The sequence below is a fragment of the Antedon bifida genome, chromosome 11 (assembly GCF_963402885.1).
Source record: "Antedon bifida chromosome 11, ecAntBifi1.1, whole genome shotgun sequence".
In the NCBI taxonomy this organism is placed as follows: domain Eukaryota; kingdom Metazoa; phylum Echinodermata; class Crinoidea; order Comatulida; family Antedonidae; genus Antedon; species Antedon bifida.
The window spans coordinates 740,727-760,984 of NC_136236.1; the positions used below are offsets into that span (position 1 = coordinate 740,727).

At 35.7% G+C, this 20,258-nt stretch overlaps 3 protein-coding genes across 7 annotated transcripts; 2 read left to right on the forward strand and 1 right to left on the reverse strand.

Annotated features, from left to right (window-relative positions):
- Nucleotides 1–1,084: 1,084 nt before the first annotated feature.
- Nucleotides 1,085–12,459, reverse strand: LOC144855723 (uncharacterized). 4 transcript variants are annotated; one of them, XM_078713638.1, is made up of 14 exons: nucleotides 12,262–12,459; nucleotides 11,490–11,753; nucleotides 11,009–11,153; nucleotides 10,706–10,773; nucleotides 10,453–10,548; nucleotides 10,024–10,119; nucleotides 9,475–9,621; nucleotides 8,935–9,189; nucleotides 8,344–8,511; nucleotides 7,863–7,946; nucleotides 7,004–7,033; nucleotides 5,379–5,451; nucleotides 4,843–5,044; nucleotides 1,085–4,514 (listed from the first exon to the last, which is right to left on the reverse strand). In XM_078713638.1, exons 1-14 carry the CDS (start codon nucleotides 12,352–12,354, stop codon nucleotides 2,432–2,434), a joined length of 3,804 nt encoding a protein of 1,267 aa, XP_078569764.1. In that variant the 5' UTR covers nucleotides 12,355–12,459; the 3' UTR covers nucleotides 1,085–2,431. The 4 variants fall into 4 exon arrangements, with proteins under 4 accessions (XP_078569764.1, XP_078569763.1, XP_078569766.1 ...); XM_078713637.1 differs by having other exon boundaries at nucleotides 4,843–5,047; XM_078713640.1 differs by lacking the exon at nucleotides 7,004–7,033.
- Nucleotides 12,460–14,180: 1,721 nt separating this feature from the next.
- LOC144855872 (monocarboxylate transporter 12-like) lies at nucleotides 14,181–17,153 on the forward strand. Of its 2 annotated transcripts, none has more exons than XM_078713824.1 (5): nucleotides 14,181–14,243; nucleotides 14,591–14,824; nucleotides 15,175–15,318; nucleotides 15,618–16,463; nucleotides 16,889–17,153. In XM_078713824.1, exons 2-5 carry the CDS (start codon nucleotides 14,644–14,646, stop codon nucleotides 17,044–17,046), a joined length of 1,329 nt encoding a protein of 442 aa, XP_078569950.1. In that variant the 5' UTR covers nucleotides 14,181–14,243; nucleotides 14,591–14,643; the 3' UTR covers nucleotides 17,047–17,153. The 2 variants fall into 2 exon arrangements, with proteins under 2 accessions (XP_078569950.1, XP_078569951.1); XM_078713825.1 differs by lacking the exon at nucleotides 14,181–14,243 and adding an exon at nucleotides 14,423–14,501 and having other exon boundaries at nucleotides 14,538–14,824.
- Nucleotides 17,154–17,181: 28 nt separating this feature from the next.
- Nucleotides 17,182–19,300, forward strand: LOC144855874 (uncharacterized). Its single transcript, XM_078713826.1, has one exon. The coding sequence runs from the start codon at nucleotides 17,941–17,943 to the stop codon at nucleotides 19,150–19,152; it is 1,212 nt and encodes a 403-aa protein (XP_078569952.1). The 5' UTR covers nucleotides 17,182–17,940; the 3' UTR covers nucleotides 19,153–19,300.
- The last annotated feature ends 958 nt before the right edge of the window (nucleotides 19,301–20,258 follow it).

Sequence of the window (20,258 nt, forward strand, 5' to 3'; positions counted from 1 at the left end):
ATGTTATCGCAGTAAAAGTGATTCTCCATGGAGAGGGAACCAACAAGATGGCGGCTGCAATCGACCAATCAGATATGCCCTACGCTGTACACACTGCTACGCCTGTGTTGAGTCTATCTGCGTGAGAACGGTACGCAACGCAGCGTGTTAAGCGTATAAACGCGAACGTATTCTATATGATCCTCGTTATACAAAAAATGCTAGATTACCAAGAAATTTTTCATTTCATTGCGATTAACAATATTTAATTTTATAAAAACTTTAATGTGCTTTGGCAAGAATATGTGTTGTAATGTATGTGGTCTTAATGTATTATATTAGATTATTATTTTTTATATTAAATAATGTTTTTGAACACATTTACGTCCGCCATCTTGTTGGTTCCCCCTCCTGCCTGTTGGAATCACTTTTCAATCTGGAGTACGCCCTCTAGCCTTCGGTTTACAGCTCACTGGTGTTACACTAACATTCTCTACGGAGCGCCATTTATGCCTTTATTACTTCCGAAATAGAAATAGTACTATAGTAACTGGACCAAATTTGGCACCGGTGGAGCACAGTGATATAAAATAGAAATAAAGTCACTAATTTTAATATATTTTCGTATATATTTTTCACTGTGCTCAAGTGGACACAATTTGTCACCAGTGGAGCACAGAGTGATATAAAATAGAAATAAAGTCACTGAATTGTAATATCTTTTCGTATGTTAATACACTGTGCTCAAGTGTATTAAAAGTAAAAGTAAAAAAAAACAATATTATGACAAGAGAAAATAATTGTGAGAATGGACGAAGGCACGACCCCAAAAAGATGAGAAAGTTGTGGCGGGATTGCCTTTACAAATTAATTTAAAATAGATATTATGAAAAAATAAATAAAAAATAAATTAATTAGAAATAAAAATAAATATTATACCAGTAGATAAAGGTTAAACAAATAACGTAAAAATGAGCTGAAAAAAAGCACAGCTGCAGGAATAGTAATGAAAAAGATGACAAATTAAATCTAGCAAGTCACGGAACATGAAACAACGACCATATCGAACAAATCGATTTAGTAATGAGATTGCTGTTTTTTTATACTAAACTTTTATTTGATCTCACCATGCAAAAATACAAGATATTAGATATATTACTAAAATGAATAAAAATTAATGAGAATAACTCATTGCATATATTAAATTACACTTTTATTTGGAATTTGAATTTCTTTATCTTTTTTTGTAGTGCGTCACCAATTATGCTTTCCAATACTAATTTATGTTTATTTATAGGGTGCCAATCTACATCAGTGAACTTGAGTTGAGTATATGATCTTATATAATATATAATATTTGAGTGCACTACAATACATGACTGAACATAAATTTATAAATGTATTTTGGTCATCCGGTGTCACAAATCGAAAAGTGCCCTATATTACATTCCCCTTAATTGTAATACGGTAAGCTGCTTTGATATAAATTCATACAGACAAATTTAAGCTTGGTTCTCACTAGAACGCAACGCAAGGATGTAAGCCGCAACGCAAGCCAATTGACTAATCCAAGTGATGGATTATTCGAACCGTTCCTTGTGATTGGTCAATTCGCTTGGGTTGAGGATGACGTCCTTGTGTTGCATTCTAGTGGGAACCAAGCTTAACTCAACTTAGTAATTTTAGAAAATCAAGACTATAATATATTATTTCTATATACTATTTATTTATTATTAGACAGAGTTAAGTGGAAACTGCACCAAAAGAAAATTTCCCGTTAAATAAGCAATTATTGGATTTTGAATTATATTAAGGCACTTTAATTAACCATAACCCAAAAACTAACTTTAAGTCAAAGTCTATCATTTTAAGTAAAGAGTTGTAATGTAACAAAACATTTTACGATCATAGATATTTAACTATATATATCTCTATGATATATTTCTATGAACAATTAAAAAAAAAATCATTTGATGATAAAAATAATTACAAGAAATAATTAGAAATTGCACAGTACTACAGTACAAATAAAAACTAGTTAAGAATAAAAACTGGTTGATAGTCATGTGGTACAAAAAAGAGAATCTAAGTATATGCTTAAAAATAATCCACTGGTTTGCAGAATAAGATGTCAAAGGTCAAGAACATTTCTTATTTCTAAAGATTGCCTGATGCCGAGTACAAAGGTTTACGAATAATATTCACGAATTGATTGATAATCCAAGGGTCCTGTAATATGTCTGGAATTTTTCTCATTACAAAAAAAAAACCCACTCCCAAAGACTTGTAATAAAACTTTTCATAGAGCATCTTGTGTATATGTTTGTCTGGTGAACAGGATTGTCACCTTTAAGAAGAGGAATGAATTCACTTATTGTTATCCTCTGCAATTTGCCTAAATATATAAAATAAAATAAATAATAAAAACATTCCTTGTGCATTCCCACAGTATTTATTCGGCATGATTCTGTTTATTAAAACCAACGACTCGTAACTCTTCATCATCGTGGATCTGTAACCACTGCTGCTGAAGAAGTTTAATCAAGCGATCTCTCTGCTGCGACGTTTGTACGGTCAGAAACCAGCTGACGCTGTCTGTACGTTCGTTCTCATGCGACTTCTCACTGAAGTGTTCTTTACTTACATCAACAACTATCTCGGGGTTATCAAACGTGAGTGTCAAATTCTTTGGCAATGCTTCGTTGACCTCAACCTCTCTTAAGCTTTTAGTCGGGATGACTTCGGTGACTGTGTACTGTGAAGTTTCAGGAATGGATCTGGCATAACTTGGAATGGGGTAACTAACATGATCCTCTTTGCATAAGGCTAAGTGGGAATCGGTTATAATGAATGTACGGGTTTCATACATGGCCTGCTCCTGCTCGGTTGGATGTTTCTGTTTCTCAAGAACAAGCGAGTAAGCAACAACTTTAACTTCTTTTGCATCAAGTGTTTTATCTTTCACTTTCTCGGTGATAATATACGCTAACTCCGTAATTGTTTCTTCATTCGGATAAATAAATTTAACGTCACTTGGGTGTACAAATTCAGAGGTTTCATGACTACTGCGATCATTAATAGACGCTTTGTACATATCTGCCCATGAGGAGGTTCGCAAACGATCGTCGTCTTTCTCGTTGGGGCCCGAGACAGGAAGTGCATCCATGAGTTTCTCAATAAATGTCCGCGTCTTGCTGAACTCCCTCGTCATTAGCGTAACAGTATCTGCGCCACTTTTTCCAGTTAGGCGTAGTTTTTGATCGAATAAACCGACTATTACCTCATCTAAATTCTCAAAATGTAACGTATGCTGGCATTTCACTCTGTTTAAGTAAATTTCCGAGTTCACGTTTAAGAGGTCGCCGCTTGCTGAGGTAGGCACTCCAGGACGACCTGCAGAGAAATTCATAACATTGTTTGCGTTGTTACGCATTCCAACAAAAGAGTCGCTTTGATATCGTTTGTGACCTCTAAAGTGCTGCTTTTTCAACTGAATCGCTTGGTCACTGACAAAGTATAATGCCTTGTTGCTTAGTAACAGGCAATACGTAAGTTCTTCGCTTGGGTGGATGTAAAATATCACCTTTGTCCATAAAATATGACTAAGCCATTCCTTCTCTTTTGAAATTTGTGCAATATTTTCGTGAAAATATTTGACGATTTGTTCATCTTGTAGGCAGGCCAACTGTTGTAATGCAGGGGTCAGATGAAGGTCGGTCACTTTGTTACATTGGGTCAGATGGGCTAAATGAAGTTTATCATCATAGCATGTACTCAATCTTATTGTCTTTTCATCGTACACAATATCAGGTAAATCATCCGCTGAGTTCACTAACTGTTCAGTTGCAACTTCCTCCTGCTCTATGCATTCGTTCAATGCTACTACACCTTCTGCAGCTCCTTGATCGGTACTTTTGATCGTTTCTGTAAAGTTTCCTGAACTAGCATCATCAACAACTGGCTGTACAACTGCTGTAGGGCTGTTTGGTTTCTTGATGCTTGGGCCTAGATTTAGTCCTCTTGCACTGCTGCTACTAGACTTCCTAGATGACCCACCTTCACTTTCTGTTTCAGTCTCTTGTAATCGGCTCTGCTTGTCCGCTTCTACTTCTTCCACGGCATTCAAAGAGTACGCTAACACACTACCAATCATTTCTTTACTTATTTTTACCTTTGTAGATTTCAGCTCGACTCGACCCTCAAATAAACTACGGAGATACTTCACAAAATCTTGCTGTAATTCGGCTGACATGCTTCGTAAGTATTCGGCAATCGATGGTCCGTTATTCCCCGGCTTTGTATACTCACTTTTAACCGATTTACGCTCTAATGGTCCACACGTGTAAAGGATTGGCCCCAAAAGTTCCATACGGATTTGCAATAAAAGTGCATTCAATTCGACAAGGTTTCTAACGGAGTAGCGAGGAATTTCTTCAAAGATAACAAGTGCGAGTGTTGTTGGGTTAAGTACAAAAGGCTCACTTCTTTGCTGACTCTGCCATTGTAAAGTGGGTTTCCAGTCTGTATCACTGGCCCTGTCAACGAAACAAACATTCATTCATAATGGTATATTTATTAAAAATAATCTTCACAGTAAAACTGAATTGCAATTGATTTTTACATTAAAATTTGTATAAAAATATAAATCTAAAACACATAAAAAAGACAAAAAAAGGGGAAAAGCTCCAAAACTACAAAAAAAAAGCCGTGTCATACAAGGGCTATGCAACTATGTATAACACATATAATAGTTCACTTTTATTTACTAGAAATAAGGTAATTTTTTATATTTTTCAAAGACACTAAAATGATGGACAGTGAAAGTTTAAAAAAAAACGACCTTAAACAAACTTGAATACAAACCTTCGTGGATTTGATAGTGAATTATTCTGAGATCGTGTTGGAGAGTGCCCTCGCTTGGGAGATTTGCTGCCTTTGCGACTTGCTTTTGGCGATGTTTGAGGAGAGTCTTGGAGTTCATTAAAAACCTTCAACCACTTTTCTCCACTTTCATTTCGTAAGGCTTCCACTTTAGAGCGATATTCTGCATTGTCAATCTCAGTGGCTGCTGAAACAATTACACATTTTTACTGAATAAAGTACAATAGTTTTGTACATTATTTCATTTCATTTTTCAATGTTAAACACAGTAAAATATAGTACATGGTTTAAAATTATTTTCATTTGTTGATAAAATACTATGTTTATAATACAGATAAAATACATTGTTTAAAATACAAGCAAGATTGGTGTGATCAACATTTCCAAGTTTCATTTAATTGCCTCAATGCAGTAGAGAGAACAAGTTTCTCATCCTATTGCGACAATAAATGTGGGGGAATGTTCTCATGCTAATATGGTAGTGACTATTTACACTCATGGGTGGATGATACACTTACATGCCGACTGAATTGAACCTGCTGAATCGTTAGTACTGTTGTCTGGATCAATTATTGTTGCTTTGTTCACTTTCTACAAAGACACAAATTGTAAACCTTTTTTATACGCATCCAACATCTAGCACAAACTATTTTATAATTTATCATGCTTAGGCTCTGTCTACACTATCATTTATGTGACAACCCTGGCACTAGGTCAGGATTGAACCATGGACCTTGGGATTAGCAGGCAAGCATGATAACCACCAAGCTACAGCTCTACTACTTTATTGGGAATTTCAGTACTTTTTGACCTGCAGATGACGAGAAAACTAATGCAAATTTGATAATAAGTATTTATGACAGAAAAGGACTTAAATACAAAGACCACATTGGTAAAGCAACTGTTGATTGTAGTTATTGACACCATTTCAAATCAAACAAACCCATCACCAGTAGCTGAATCATTTTGTTGTGGTTACAAAATGTTGAGAGGTATTTATTTTTATTTATTTTATTCAATCGAAACCAACAGCGATAATTACCGCCACTAACAGGTTTGATACAAACAAAGCCAGGACTGTTTAAAGCACCTTGATTGGTCCTAACATTGATCAAGGGTTTCTCTCGTCCAGTGCCCACCTTGACCAGAGGAAAGGCATAAGCCAATACGTCTGAGGCAGATACTATATGCAGGGGCTGCCATAAGAGTCAGCAGTGCTGATTTCAAATGCATATTTGCATATGATCTTCAAATAGTACCAGAGGCAATTGGGTAGGGTTCAAGAGGATATTGAGTTAGTTCTTAAATAAACTTTAGACAGTGTGGTGGTGGTGGTAGTGGTGGTAGAATCTCATCTAGAAATACAACCATGTCACACTAACATTTATAAACTTATAAACATAAATAAACGGATGTACCCATAAAATAAGCCAGTGATAATATTAATTGTGATACTGCCTAAATAGTTTTAAAAGCACAACTCCTATTTAATAATGGTAGCCTCTATACTGTATATATAATATATATTGTATTATATTTAATAATATATGTTTATTGCACTTGCAGCAGTTGTGAAGCAAAATAAATAAAATTCAAAAATAAAAAGTTGAACATTTTATAATACACAAAATATGTGTTTATCTTGTTAGTTAAGAAAACCTATTCAATTTGAACAAACCTGGTCAATCGATTTATTGTTTGTTTATCAATGTTATCAGTGTTTAGTTAGAAAAATGGCAAAAAGAATAATTTTATAGACAAAGCACTTTCACCGCATTCTAAATTAAATCGTGCAAAATACAATGGTTCGGTTGTGATGAAGTGGAAAAAACTAATAATACCAAATTTGGATTGATTTCTATGTCTACAACAACCAGCAGTATTGATCAAATTGATAGTTTTTGTAAAAGAAGGAAATTAGCTTGAAACAATAGTATAATTGTCTTCTGAAAGTGAATCTTGAATTAATATTTTAAACTCTTTTCGAATAGTGAACCAAATTCTTAATCGCGCACATGTGCAATGTCATGTGCAATGTCATCACAAAAGGATTGTTTTAGTCAAGGACATTCGAGCATTGTTAAAAATTCATTTCATTTTCAGAAGACAATTTTTAAATAGCATGAAAATGAAAATATATTACTGTTAGACTGGAAGATTCTGCATTGTCATCCTATATAATAATAAAAATATAATAACAATACCATAATTACTACTTTTATACTAATATTTAGGTTAACCTAATATTATACCATCATGTTGCATTCACCATCCATGTGGTAGAAAGGTCTTTTATACTATGCAAGGTTTGCTTGGCAAAAAAATAAAAAAATTAAAAAGATATTTAAAATATTTAAACAATAAAATAAAAACTGTCAGTAGAAAAAAACATTTTAACTAGCCTCTAATATTCTCTGTGTAACCGACACATTAATAATAATTGAAACAAAAAATGTCAACTACACAAACACACAATTCCTACAGTAAAGCAAGGCAATCTAACAACAGGATGCTGAGCTCTGGAAATCAAAGCGGCTGCAACACGATCAGTTCCACACCCTTAACAGACGCCGCGCACTGTAGAGAATATGTACATTAAAGTACTGTTGGTATTTGTCGCAATAAAAGTTGAAGTGAAAAGACTGTTACCAGTTCCCATCTTGGCAAAGCAAGCTCAGTGTCCTGTTGTTAGATTGGCTTGATCAAAGTCACTTGCAGGCAAGGGCTCAAACCTGTGTTTACAAGCCGGGCAATCATACTCACTCACATAGTACAATACTATTGGTATTTGTCGCAGCCAGACATAAGATCAAAGGACTGTTACCAGTTCCCATCTTGGCAGTGTCCTGTTGTTAGCTTGGCTTGATCAAAGTCACTGCTCAAACCTGTGTTTACAAGCTGGGCAATTATACTCACTCACTCACTCACAATGAGTATAACGGAATATGTTTTAATAAAAGAAATGATGCTGTATTTTTCTCTACTGATTATTACATTGTTACCTTTTTATGAGGTGAGCTTTGCTTCGTTAACCTTTCTTTGTGATCTTTAGATTTCTGAATCGCCATTAGTACAGCTACTGTATCCTGTAACAAAAAAAACCACAAAATAATAATGCCATTTCTAAACACTTAATAATAATAATAATATCTTAGATGCTCATGGCGCATTGACACAACAATGCAATGAATGAAATCATGTAGTAAAGTCAAAGTCCCAGCTGATGTTAAAGGTCTTATGCTTTGATTTAAAGGAGTTCAATGAATTTGCATGTTCGGGAAGTAGGTTCCAAAGAAATGGAGCTGCTGTTGACTAAGCATAAAGTACGACTTGATCCCAAGAACATGAGGTTATTAGGCAAGCTCAAGTATACATTTATTACAGTCATTTAAAGGATTATATATAAGGGAATTATTTTGATTATGTGAATGATCGCAAAATCGGTAAGGAGTTTGAACGTTTCACCTTCACAGTACCACTTACCTGCTCTTTCTCAGATGCTTTCTGGCCATCCAGGTTTAGCTCCGACACTCTACTCACAAATAATTCAAACACTTTAGTTCTATAATCTTGAACATTAGTAATTGGGTTTCCATACATCTGTAGTACTTCTATGCAAGGTAGATTGCAAATATGACTAACTTCCACCACCTGCAGTAGCAATATTAGAAAACAAAGTAAAAGAATGAAATTATACAGTCCAGCAAAAAATTACTGCAAAGTTCTCTACGTCCTAGCTTTGTGGCTACGAAGTAATGCATGGGATCGCGATAAAAAACACCTTCCTGTGGTATTGCGATTAAAAAAAACAATAATTCGTAGGATAGGGATAAAAAAATGTCCCATACGTAGGTTACGAAGGGTTACGTGTGGGAACGGAGCAATAATTAATAGCTGTACTGTATATACCAAATGTACAAACAAACCAGCCTGCTCCCATTTATACTATATATATTATCAGTTTTGTATTTCTCAGGGGCTAACTCTACCCAATATTATTTATGTGAAACTTCCCGAGAAACCCCACCTGAGGAACTCTTAGATTGGTCCAAAAAACTAAAGAAATAGACTGACATTTTCAATTTGATTCCTGCTGACGTCCAGTTCTACCAGTGAATACATCTTATTCATCCCTTTCAGTGATTTTAACTTGTTACCAGTTAATCTCAATGTTTTCACATTGCCTAGCCTTGAGTGCAGACAGTTCATCTTCTCAATCTCATTGAATGATAGATCCAAGTATGTGAGGCAACTTAGATGTTCCAAATTGGTGATTTCAGTAATTTTGTTGTTGCCAATGAATAAGTATTCTACCTTTGCTAAAAGTTTCTATAACATAAGAAAAAAGGATTTTAAACTGGTAGTTTATCTGTAGCTTTTTATGAAAACATAACACTACCTACATTACTCCTATTTATATCAAACTAGTTTGACAAAAAAAGTGATTTGCCCAAATATGGTAGTGATATGTTTAAATATGGTAGTGATATGACATTACTATGTCCATATAAGGGCACATCACATTGTTTTGTCACATAAAGTTTGATAGTGTAGACAGACTTTTAGTTTTAAATGTTAAAATAAAAGTTCTCAGAATAATTTCTGTAAACATACCACAGTTTCATCTATGGTTGGCAAATCATTACGACTGAAATCTGCAGTAGTGATACACTTCCAGGCCGGCACATACGCTGTTGTGCAACCGTCATTCGCAGTGTTCTCGGGGGCTGACCAATCCTTGACCGAGGGCAGTAGAATGTCCTGTAACCAAGGACAACAATAACAAATAAAGGAAGTTATTAATTTTGTAAAAATAAAAAAATATGTTTCTAAATTTAAAAATGAACAAATAGAGGAAGGTGTTAATTTGTTTAAATTAACACCTAATGGGAATACAGTAGTTGCGCAATACGCCATCATTTGTTCATCTTTTTTAAAAAAAATGTATACGCATCCAAGCAACTCGCCAATTACAAGAGGATAAATTATTTTAAAATAATTTATCTTTAGCTTATAAACTAAGTTTCATTTGAGGCTTAGGAAGTGTAGTTGAAAGAGTTATGAGTAACAGTATAACCCTGTCACTAGGTCAGGATTGAACCCTGGACCTTGGGATTGGAAGGCATGCATGTTAACCACCAAGCTACAGCTCCACAATATTACCTTAACGCTTCTGGCTGACTTATGTACACATAGTGTTTGCAACGTTTTCTTCAATGACTCTAACCCAAAAATCATCTTCAAATCACAAATATCAATCTGTAATGAGTACAAAAAATCAAACCTTAAGCTCTGTCTACACTATTAGTTTGACAAAACAGTGTGATGTGCCCATATATGGTAGTGATATTCCCAAATATGGTAGTGATATGACATCATCATGTCCATATATGGGCACATCACATTTGTTTGTCACAAAGTTTGATAGTGTAGACAAGCAAGGCTTTAATAACACACTAATGTACTACTCATATTTCACACCTACAGATATTATACTACATAAACATTACATTGAAACATAAGTTACTGCAGTAAATGTAGTTACTGCAGTAAAGAAAGTGTTTTCATATAAACAATAAAGCAATCAATTACCTGTAAGTGAATAAGGTTCTTAAATGGACTGATATCAAACAGAAGTTCATCGACCTTTCTATTACTGGTGCCTAGCATGTTATGTGATCCAACAATCTACATAAGAAAACGGTTTATGTAACAGAGAACATTCTAAGTCAGTACTTAATATGAAAGATAGGTTCTGGAACATGTACTGATGTTACAAAGTCAGAATAAAAAAAGTGTTTGCATTGGAATGCATTATAAAAGAAAATAAAGAGCAAATATTTACCCTGAGATATTTTAATTGTGCAAGGAAGTCCATGATATGACCTAGGTCATTACGGGCATCTCCAGTAACTGTTAACAAAAAAAACCAAGCAGAAAAAAATCAAATTAAATTTAAATTTCACTAATATATTAGTTGATATAAATGATTTCAAATTATTTGTTTGGGAATATAATCAGCTGATCACATTGAGAATTGTCAATTACTGAATATGTTGTTTGACCCTAGAAAATGAAAGGTAAGAATGTCATAGGTAAAAGGTTAATACATTATACAAAGCACATTATACTGTATAAGATTACATACCACATGTTGGTAGAGGTAATTTGAGTCTCTCTGTAATAGCAAACAACTGCATTGGTGTCATCTCACACACCTCACCACTTGATAGGATAAGATCACCTTTCTCATAGAGTTCCCTGGCAAGAGCTTGGGATACACCAGTCACATCCTTTAAAATATAAAACAATGTTTTGTTCAGTGGCATAACATAGAGACCTAACACTTAGCTGTCACACTCACAGATCTACGAATCTTGATTAAGAAGGTTAAAGTTTGTTCACCCCGTGGTTCAACCACTATACTTATGCAATTCAACCCCCGGGAAAGTTGTATCACATATACATAAGGTGTGACACACATCGGAAAAATGGCACACCTATCCTGTCGTATAGTGTGTCATACAATTGACAAGTGCATAAGTTAGGATAGAGGTCGTCAAGCAACAAATGTCTCAAGTCGTCACAAATCTTAGTGTAGAAGGTTAAAGTTCAACCAGTATACTTACATATATATCAAACTCAAGGAAACGTGAAAGATGTGAAGGCAACGGATCGTATCTCTCCATCAACTTCTGCAGATAAACTGCCAGTTCTTGTTTACGCTTCTGAATGAAGGATTTAGATGTGTTCCCAATTAGTTTCTTTGGCGGCAGAGCAGATTTCTCTACTTTTTTATCCGACACTAGTTTCTCGTGCAGCTCGTGAAATTCACTGTATCTGTGTTTGACGGTCCAAAAGCATTCTCCCATTGTGACTTGAATGACATATACCTGTATAAATAAACAACATCTCAAATTATAATTAACGTTTTGGCAAAATATAACAGTTTGTTAACATTTTTATTATTGTAATTACATTGACACTTATTTGCTGTCCTACAGAATATTATTATATGGATAGATGAGACACAGCTTGTTTTTGTAAAAACTGTATTATTGACAAAAAAGAGCCAACAATTTAATAATATTCACACACCATACTTGGGGGCCTATATAATATATAGTATACTCATACTATCTCAAGCTAGGCTAGGTTTTAACGGATCCGGTTTTTAAATATATAATAAATAATATTATTATAAAGAATAAGTAACCAACTTCACGACGCTCCTATAGATTGGGTAGGTCTAGGAAGGGATTATAGTAGTAGAGCTGCCTATGCCCTGCCACTGGGCCAAATATTCCTGGTGCCTGGCTGTCCCTCTCGGTTCCCTAGTTAATTTAGCTGGCTAGGCCTAACTAACTAAGGCCTAGCTAAAAAGGGATATTCGATGCTTACCGTAAATGTTTCTACTTGTTCAGTAGCAGTTATATCAATATTTCTAGCATCACTACCCATATTTGGTGTATTGCTGTTTCCTATTTGTGCCATTTTTATGCTATTACAAAAGTTAATTTAGCGTAAAGCTAGGCCTAGCTCTAACTAATAATTGATTTTTTTTCCGCGACCACACATTCTCCTCTCATGAACTCTGCTGTCAGGTGGTACTTCAAATAACCCGGAAGCAGTCTCTTGATTTTCATAATAAATAGCACAAACGGTTATGATTGGTCATTGTGTAATGACGCAATGGGTACTGATTATTAATAATTATGTGAGAAATCGAAAATCGACGTATTTTAATTCAACTTTTATTTCAAATTATTATATTATTTATAATAAAGAAAAGCAACACATTGGATTCTGTAAGAACCACCATCAAAGAATTATTCGTTGGCAATGTGATCCACTCGCCATTTAAAATACATTCTGGAATCCATCAATTATAATTATTTAATTATATTTTTATGATAAGCCTATAATGTATATAACTCAGATGTTCTTAAAATTAAGGGCGCCAAAAATAAAATTTACGAGATCGAAGGTCGAGGCGATAAGCCGAAAAAAAAATTTGGTGTGCCCCCTTGCCTCTAGCACGGTAGCTAACTCTATTCCACCGTTCTCTCACAATGACGTTCATGAATATGCATATTTATGACGTAACGATCAGAATGATGTAATAATAAAGAACGTAAAAAATAGACTATTGTCAGCTGTTCAGCCCAGTCTTGTACAGTACTTTGTAGAGTAACGGGTAATGCTCTGTTTCGAGAACTCATAAGGTCTAGCTGTCGGCTCGGGTTCGAATCTCTGCGGATTTTTTTTGGTTTATAAATGGAAAATAATTTTTGTTTCGGTCTTCATAAATTACATTTAGTAGAATAAAATAATCATACTACTGTACCTACCTGATTTTAAGTTCTTATAATAGCCATTTCAATTAGCTTGATACTTTTTTACATAGTCTTCTGCAAAGACCAACCTGTATCCAGCCTTTCAAAATTGAGATCCCTGGTTCAATTCAGAATGGTAATTTGAAAATTGTAGGCACTATCGTGCTATACAAAAACATATAAAGCAAGTAGGCCTACTATTATATACTTGGCAAAATTATATTTTGCCAAATTATGAATATTTTTTAAAGGTTGCGTGGCTAAAAGTTGCAACCGGGTACACCATGTGTAGGGGCAGTTAGCTCTACAGACAATGGTGGGAACACATGGTTTACCGCGCAAAGCTGAGTCAAAAATTAGTCTTACCATGGAACTATATAGTTCCATGTTCTTACGAAATACTATATGGGCTTATTATACTGTAGTACTGTATACTTAAGTGTAGGACTTTGAACTTCGCTATGTAAGTGTCACGATAGACAGTGGTGACATTCGGAGGCACATCCTGTAAGGCATCCGGCATGTTCGTGTGTGCATTAAGTTTCATTTTTACCATAATTCCTTATAAAAACTGACATTGCACTAACAGTGTACTTTTTTTGGAAACGTTATAATTTTAGTGATATCTTCGCTGGCAAAGCATGGTAAAGTAATATTCATTAATCATATTTGTTTTTAGATTAAACGGTCTGGTAGTAAGCATGTGCTTACGCAATTGTCATGAGCATTGTTCAAAAGTTAGTCTCATAGCCCCGGTAGGCCTAAGTTGATTAGTTATTTTGGGATGTTTTGTAATTGTTATATTAATCTACTGTTTTGATAGGTTAGGGGGAAACACCTAACAATTATTTTAACTTCTCGAAACTCGAATTTGTTATTTCATTGGGTTAAAACCATGCAAACGGAAGACATTGCCTATTTAATGATACAGTTCATTCTTTGATAATGCAAATAATAAGTAACACATGATGTCCTGTACGTTGACAAGGCAGAGTCCCAATTGGTGCCAATTGTTTGTTTCTTTCGTAAATCATGCTGGTACCACCGGTCTGCTGCTGGTTAGATTTAACTATATATTATTATATGATTGCAGGAAACGTGAATAGGTGTAGAAGCTGACGTTAACATTTTATTTGTTAATGGTTCTGGTGGTAGAACGAGTCTTCCCGGATAAGGACTATACCGTAGGTCCAGTGTACACATCTAGCTCATGTGCACTTTAAAGAACCTAGTACATCTTTCGAGACGAGTAGGGGGTTACCCCTGTGTACTACTGTAGTATACAGACAGCCACTGTCACTCATCGTAAGGGCCTCTTGTTTGTCAGCATACGCTGTTTAGGGTCACCCTCTATAAATAAGGTGAAATAAAATAAAAAATAATGTTATTTTCAGGGAATCCTTCCGAAGTAGGCTAGTAAACTAAGACACCCTTGGTGTAGACAACTATGGAGTGGAAAGAATTGGCAACCCTCGTCGGTATCCTTGTCTCCCATCTGTTGACAATGGGGATTGCTGGGCCTGCCATCAGCTTCTTTCTTGTGGACTTCACACTCAGCCTGCAAGGCAGTTCAACAGCCACAATTGGACTGGCACATAGCTTATTCTTTGGAGCAATATCTGTATTCGGTATGTACCTAAAACTCTGTCTACACTATCAAACTTTATGTGTCAACAAAAATGTGATGTGCTCAAATATGGACATGACGATGTCATATCACTACCATATTTGGGCATATCACCTCCATATTTGGACACATCACACCTTTTTGTCAAACTAGTTTGATAGTTTAGACATAGCTTAAAAATATATCATGTTAAGATTAAAATGTATCTGCGCATTGGTTTATCGCAAAGAGCGTGCGCGACGCATTGTGGGAAGAATTTGGGAGCAAACGTCACGACGCGTGTGTACGTGATTTGTTGTCTGTATGTCGTTTTGGTTTTTTATATGAAAATGCGTTTTGGTAACATTGTAGGCCCGTTGGCAGTCGTCGTGACGAAGCGAATCGGTGACAAGGAAGGAATTGTCATCGGATGCTGTATGGTCTCCAGTGGGTTACTGATGACGTCACAAACAAAAGCGGTTTGGCAGTTGTTCTTTACACATTCATTGGTAACAGGTAAGACATTTTAAATCACTTCAGAAAAGTTTCAGAGAACATTAATTTAAGCTACGGTCACACTGAGTTGTGTGTGGTGGTGGCCCGATAAAAACACCGTAAAAATGGGTCTATTAATAATTTTGTAGGAAAAGAACTGTGCAATATATATTCCGTACGTGCGTGTTGTGTTTGAAAAACGCAAATGAATACGGTACCATGCTTGACGATCCTTGGCAATACTCGTACTAAAAAAACTAACAATTGAAACATAATATACACACACACTTCAGTTGCTATATACATTTATTTTTTTATAGGTTTGGGTTTTTCTCTGATGGCTACGAGTACCATCTTCATAATAGGACATTATTTCAACGGCTCTCCTGTGTACATCGGCTTCCTGTACGCCGGGTCAGCCTCAGGCATGCTCGTAACGCCGATATTCTGTGCCGAGGCAAAAATTTATTTCGGATTTCGAGGAACTTTGCTGATATTAAGTGCGCTATCTATGAACGCTATACCAATTTCTCTCTTTATATTTAGAAAATTTTCCAAAAAGCGACGACTTAAGAAAAATACGGAGATGAACTTAACTAGCAATGGGGTAGTTGAAGATGTGAATACGGTCGAAACCAGCTTTTTAAATGATGACCACGCGTCGGATTTTACCAAAACGGATTCGATAGACAATGTTTCCACAGTACGTTTATATTTGAAGTACCCGTATCTTATACTACTGTGTACCGTACGATCACTTGCAGAGTATGCTTATATTGGGTTTTTTATTCACTTCATCGCAAGTGTAATTTACAAAGGAATATCAGAGAGAAATGCGGCGTTCGCGTTAGGCTCCTATGGGCTTGGTAGCCTTATCGGTCGACTTACAGCCTTCGTACCAGGACATATGAACTTAATGAAAAAATCTACCGAATTTATCACGTCAATGCTAATCACAGGAACACTTACAATTATCTTTGATTATATTTATAACGTTTATGGTATTATAATATGTTCGGCGACAATTGGTTATTTTATTGGTTGGTACCTTATAATCTTTCCACCTATTGTACGTGAATCAGTTTGTGTAACAAGATTCAAAGATGTTTATGGACTTATTATTTTACCTGGAGGAGTCGTTTGTATGTTCGCTGGATATGTTATAGGTAAGTTGAAATACCAATTGATATTATGTGGGTACAGTCTTTCCGCGCACATGCTTCCCGCGCGCATGCTTCCCGCGCGCATGCTTCCCGCGCGCATGCTTCCCGCGCGCATGCTTCCCGCGCACATGCTTCCCGCGCAGCGCATGTGTGTGTCAATAATTAGGGCAACAGTATTCACGTCAAAATACATAAAATACAGTGTGCAGTATTCTTATGTGTTTAATTATTGGGATGCTCACGAATTGAACCCTGTAGAGTTGGTACAGACCTTATACTTGTCTCAGGAAATGTTCAAATAACTTAGTAAGCATGACTCCTGTTTTCGTGGAGAATTTTAGAGGGCCTGCATTCTAGACACGCGCACACGTCACGTCTACGCAAAAACTTAAGTTAATCTAAAGAATATTATTATTATTATATTTCAGGTGTGATATACGATGCAAGTGGGTTATATAGACTGTCATTTTTCATCGCAGGAGGAATATTTATACTAAATGCTGTCCTGATGATTATAGGAGAAGTCGCGTTTAGTTTAAAATGGATAACAAAATATAGGCCTCCTACGGAATCGGCAAAAGTGTAAACAAACATTCAAATGACATTTAACGAACTAATCAAAACATTTATATTTATGGAATGTTGTTGCATGCCGATTAAACAGTAAACTTGGTTGGACATTTATGCCTACTACCGCCGTACCTTACAGGATGAATAAACTATTTTATAATTGTTATCGTGCTTATAAACTAAGTCTCATTTGAGGCTTAGGGAGTGAAGTAGAAGAGTCGTGAGTTACAACCCTGGCACTAGGTCAGGATTGAACCCCAGACCTTGGGATTGGAAGGCAAGCATGATACCAGCAAGCATACAGCTCACACAATAATCAGAGTCTATACATTTATCTTTTGGTCGTGTGTATTGATCGGCCACTTTCATTGCAACTTTCTCTAAACTCAAATACCTCATTTTCTTGAACATTTCGTTTCCCTGAAATGAAAATTTCAATGGAAATTATGTGTTTCATGAATTTGTAACATATAATAAATAGATACAGTAATATATGGTATAAAACCCATCACGGTCCATCGAGCTAGAATCATTTGTATTACTTTTATATTTGGCTAAACATGCGTGGAAGTACAACACAGCAGAACGCACAACAATGGATGCAATCAATATTGGTATTATAAGGTTAAATACATTATTCGTATTTATATATTCACCAGGTACGGTACACATGACAATCAGTTAATAAATAATGTATTTTTAAACGTCATATTTGTGGTATTGGATTATATGGATACTTGTTAAAGTATAGCGTTGTATCCGGGTAGATTGGAAGATCGACTACTCTTTCCTGATTGTAAAACAACGTATGTTGAGTCCACAATTTACGACGACGAAGAGGTGGTGTATGGAAAGGTAAGCAAGTAAAACACTCCCAGTGACTATTTCCGTGTATATAGACTAATCTAAAATGAGGTTATATAGACGTCTGAAAGTGGTACTGGTTGCTATGTTCTGTCTCGTTTTGTTCTACCTTGCTATCACCTCCAACTACAATCTTGAAGAAACCAAAGACAGACAACTAACTCATCAAGTCTTACAGAAAGTGTCAAAGTTCAACCTCGTTTCCGATCCGATTCGAAACATAGTTAAATTGAACGAATTGATGACGTTATTACCAGCTAATAATGATTCAATGAACCGCCAGTTAAAAGGACACCTAGCTTCTCTATCCATGTCTAACATCGAACTCCTTACAAATGAACTCTTACGAGGAAGAGGAAGCTATAAAACTTGGGAATCTTTTTTCAAAAACATTGACTACATTTTCAGTTATCCAGATTATTGCGTCAACATGAATCCTTTAAAAACTCAAAATGTATTTCTTTTAAATATTATTATATCACGTGATGATAATTCAATCAGACGACAGCTTATACGCGATACTTGGGGAAGCTGTTGGCCTAGCAACCACGAGGGACGAATCATCAAGACATTGTTTTTGTTTGGAAACTCTTTGAATCCAAATGCATCGAAAATAATTTTTAAAGAATCGCTCGATTTTGGTGACATAATCCAGATAGATGTTGATGCTTCAGATTTGATGGAATTAAAGACACAAATGGCACTACGATGGGTGAACATTAATTGCCCTACTGCCTCGTATGTCCTACTTGCACATGATGATGACATAGTCAATATGTACAGGGTTGTAAATTATCTTAGCAACGTAAAGAGTAATACACCGTTTTATGCAAATACTGACCCAAATATGGGCAAACAAACGACTTTTCGACGCAGACGATTTCCTATGCTTTGGCATCACAGACGATCAGTTCTGCGCAGACAACCCACTCGGGACAACCTCGGTAAAAGTCGGCATCAACTATCATTTCGAAGTGTGAATATATTATCTACTGACTTAGTACATAAAATGATAAACATTTTCAATGATAATACTTCATTATCATCTATACTTGAAAACAGATTAATAGAAAAGACATTGGCAAGGTTGGGGATTTCACCGACGTTTATACCAAGTGAAATATTTAATCCAAATGAAAACCAAGAGAAACTGCGCGATGCGTTCATCGTATACAACACGGTAGAACACATGACTAACAGTATATGGCAAAAAGTCAATAACAATACATGTAAAAAACAACCACAATATGTCACTTGAGTAAATAATGCAAAACAAACAAAACAATGACGTAACTATCGATGGTTTGTTTGACTATTGTGGGTATGGATCTAATACCGTGATATTCTAGTACATTATCGGGGATAAAACAAATCGATTTGTACTTTGTTTAACATTTATTTAATTAAAAGATCGAATTAGACCTATATGATATTTTCATTCATTGCTTGTTATGTCCATGTTCCAAATTGAAAACGTACTTTTTCCCCAAGACCTTCGACCAAGATTTTGGTTCTCTATCTAAAAAAAGCACTTTGCTTGCGAAAAATTACGCGCGCATTGTGCAAAATACGCGCGTAAAAAGAATAAATGGACGTGTGTATGATGTACGCATGCAATTCCAAATAATTATCAAACCAGAATACACAGTAGATTATTGTAAGTAGGCCTATGACAACATTATTCAAGAAATGATACGTTTAATTGCCTGGTGATGTTCTTTTTAGCAAGGTAGGCCTACATACATAGAAGTATTATTTTTATAAAAATACTGTTTAGGCCTAGACTAGGCCTAGTCGTTTCCGCGATCTCATAATAGTTTAATACTACTACTACTACTACTACTACTACTACTACTACTACTACTACTACTACTACTACTACTACTAGGCCTAGCCTAGGTACCTAGGCCAGGCCTATGGCCTATATTATTAGTTATGATTGATGTTTTCTTTCTTCGACCTCAAAATGAACCATGCAGATTGATGGCCTATCGATTTCAATAATGTCATTAATGATAAGCGAATAATTAAAAAATCTATTTCGAAATTTACTTTTTTACTTGGTTTAGTATAAGGGCCTAATATATGTTTGTGTTGTTGTCCGGCGGTTAGCTCTCTGGCTGCTGTGAGCGTGCTGCTATAGCTTGTTGCAGGCGGTTAGCTCTCTGGCTGCTGTGAACGTGCTGCTATAGCTTGTTGTCCGGCGGTTAGCTCTCTGGCTGCTGTGAGCGTGCTGCTATAGCTTGTTGCCAGGCGGTTAGCTCTCTGGCTGCTGTGAGCGTGCTGCTATAGCTTGTTGCCAGGACGCAACGCAAGTCGTATCGAAAGATTTGACCAATCACAAGCGACGCCTTATCCGAACTG

Coding starts and splice junctions, on each gene's coding strand:
- LOC144855872 (XM_078713824.1), top strand. CDS start 14,644: ATGGAGTGGAAAGAATTGGCAACCCTCGTCGGTATCCTTGTCTCCCAT. Junction 14,825..15,174: donor TGGAGCAATATCTGTATTCG/GTATGTACCTAA, acceptor GTAACATTGTAG/GCCCGTTGGCAGTCGTCGTG. Junction 15,319..15,617: donor TACACATTCATTGGTAACAG/GTAAGACATTTT, acceptor ATTTTTTTATAG/GTTTGGGTTTTTCTCTGATG.
- LOC144855723 (XM_078713637.1), bottom strand. CDS start 12,354: ATGGCACAAATAGGAAACAGCAATACACCAAATATGGGTAGTGATGCT. Junction 10,549..10,705: donor CACAATTAAAATATCTCAGG/GTAAATATTTGC, acceptor TTTCTTATGTAG/ATTGTTGGATCACATAACAT. Junction 7,034..7,862: donor AAAGCTCACCTCATAAAAAG/GTAACAATGTAA, acceptor ATTATTATATAG/GATGACAATGCAGAATCTTC.
- LOC144855874 (XM_078713826.1), top strand. CDS start 17,941: ATGAGGTTATATAGACGTCTGAAAGTGGTACTGGTTGCTATGTTCTGT.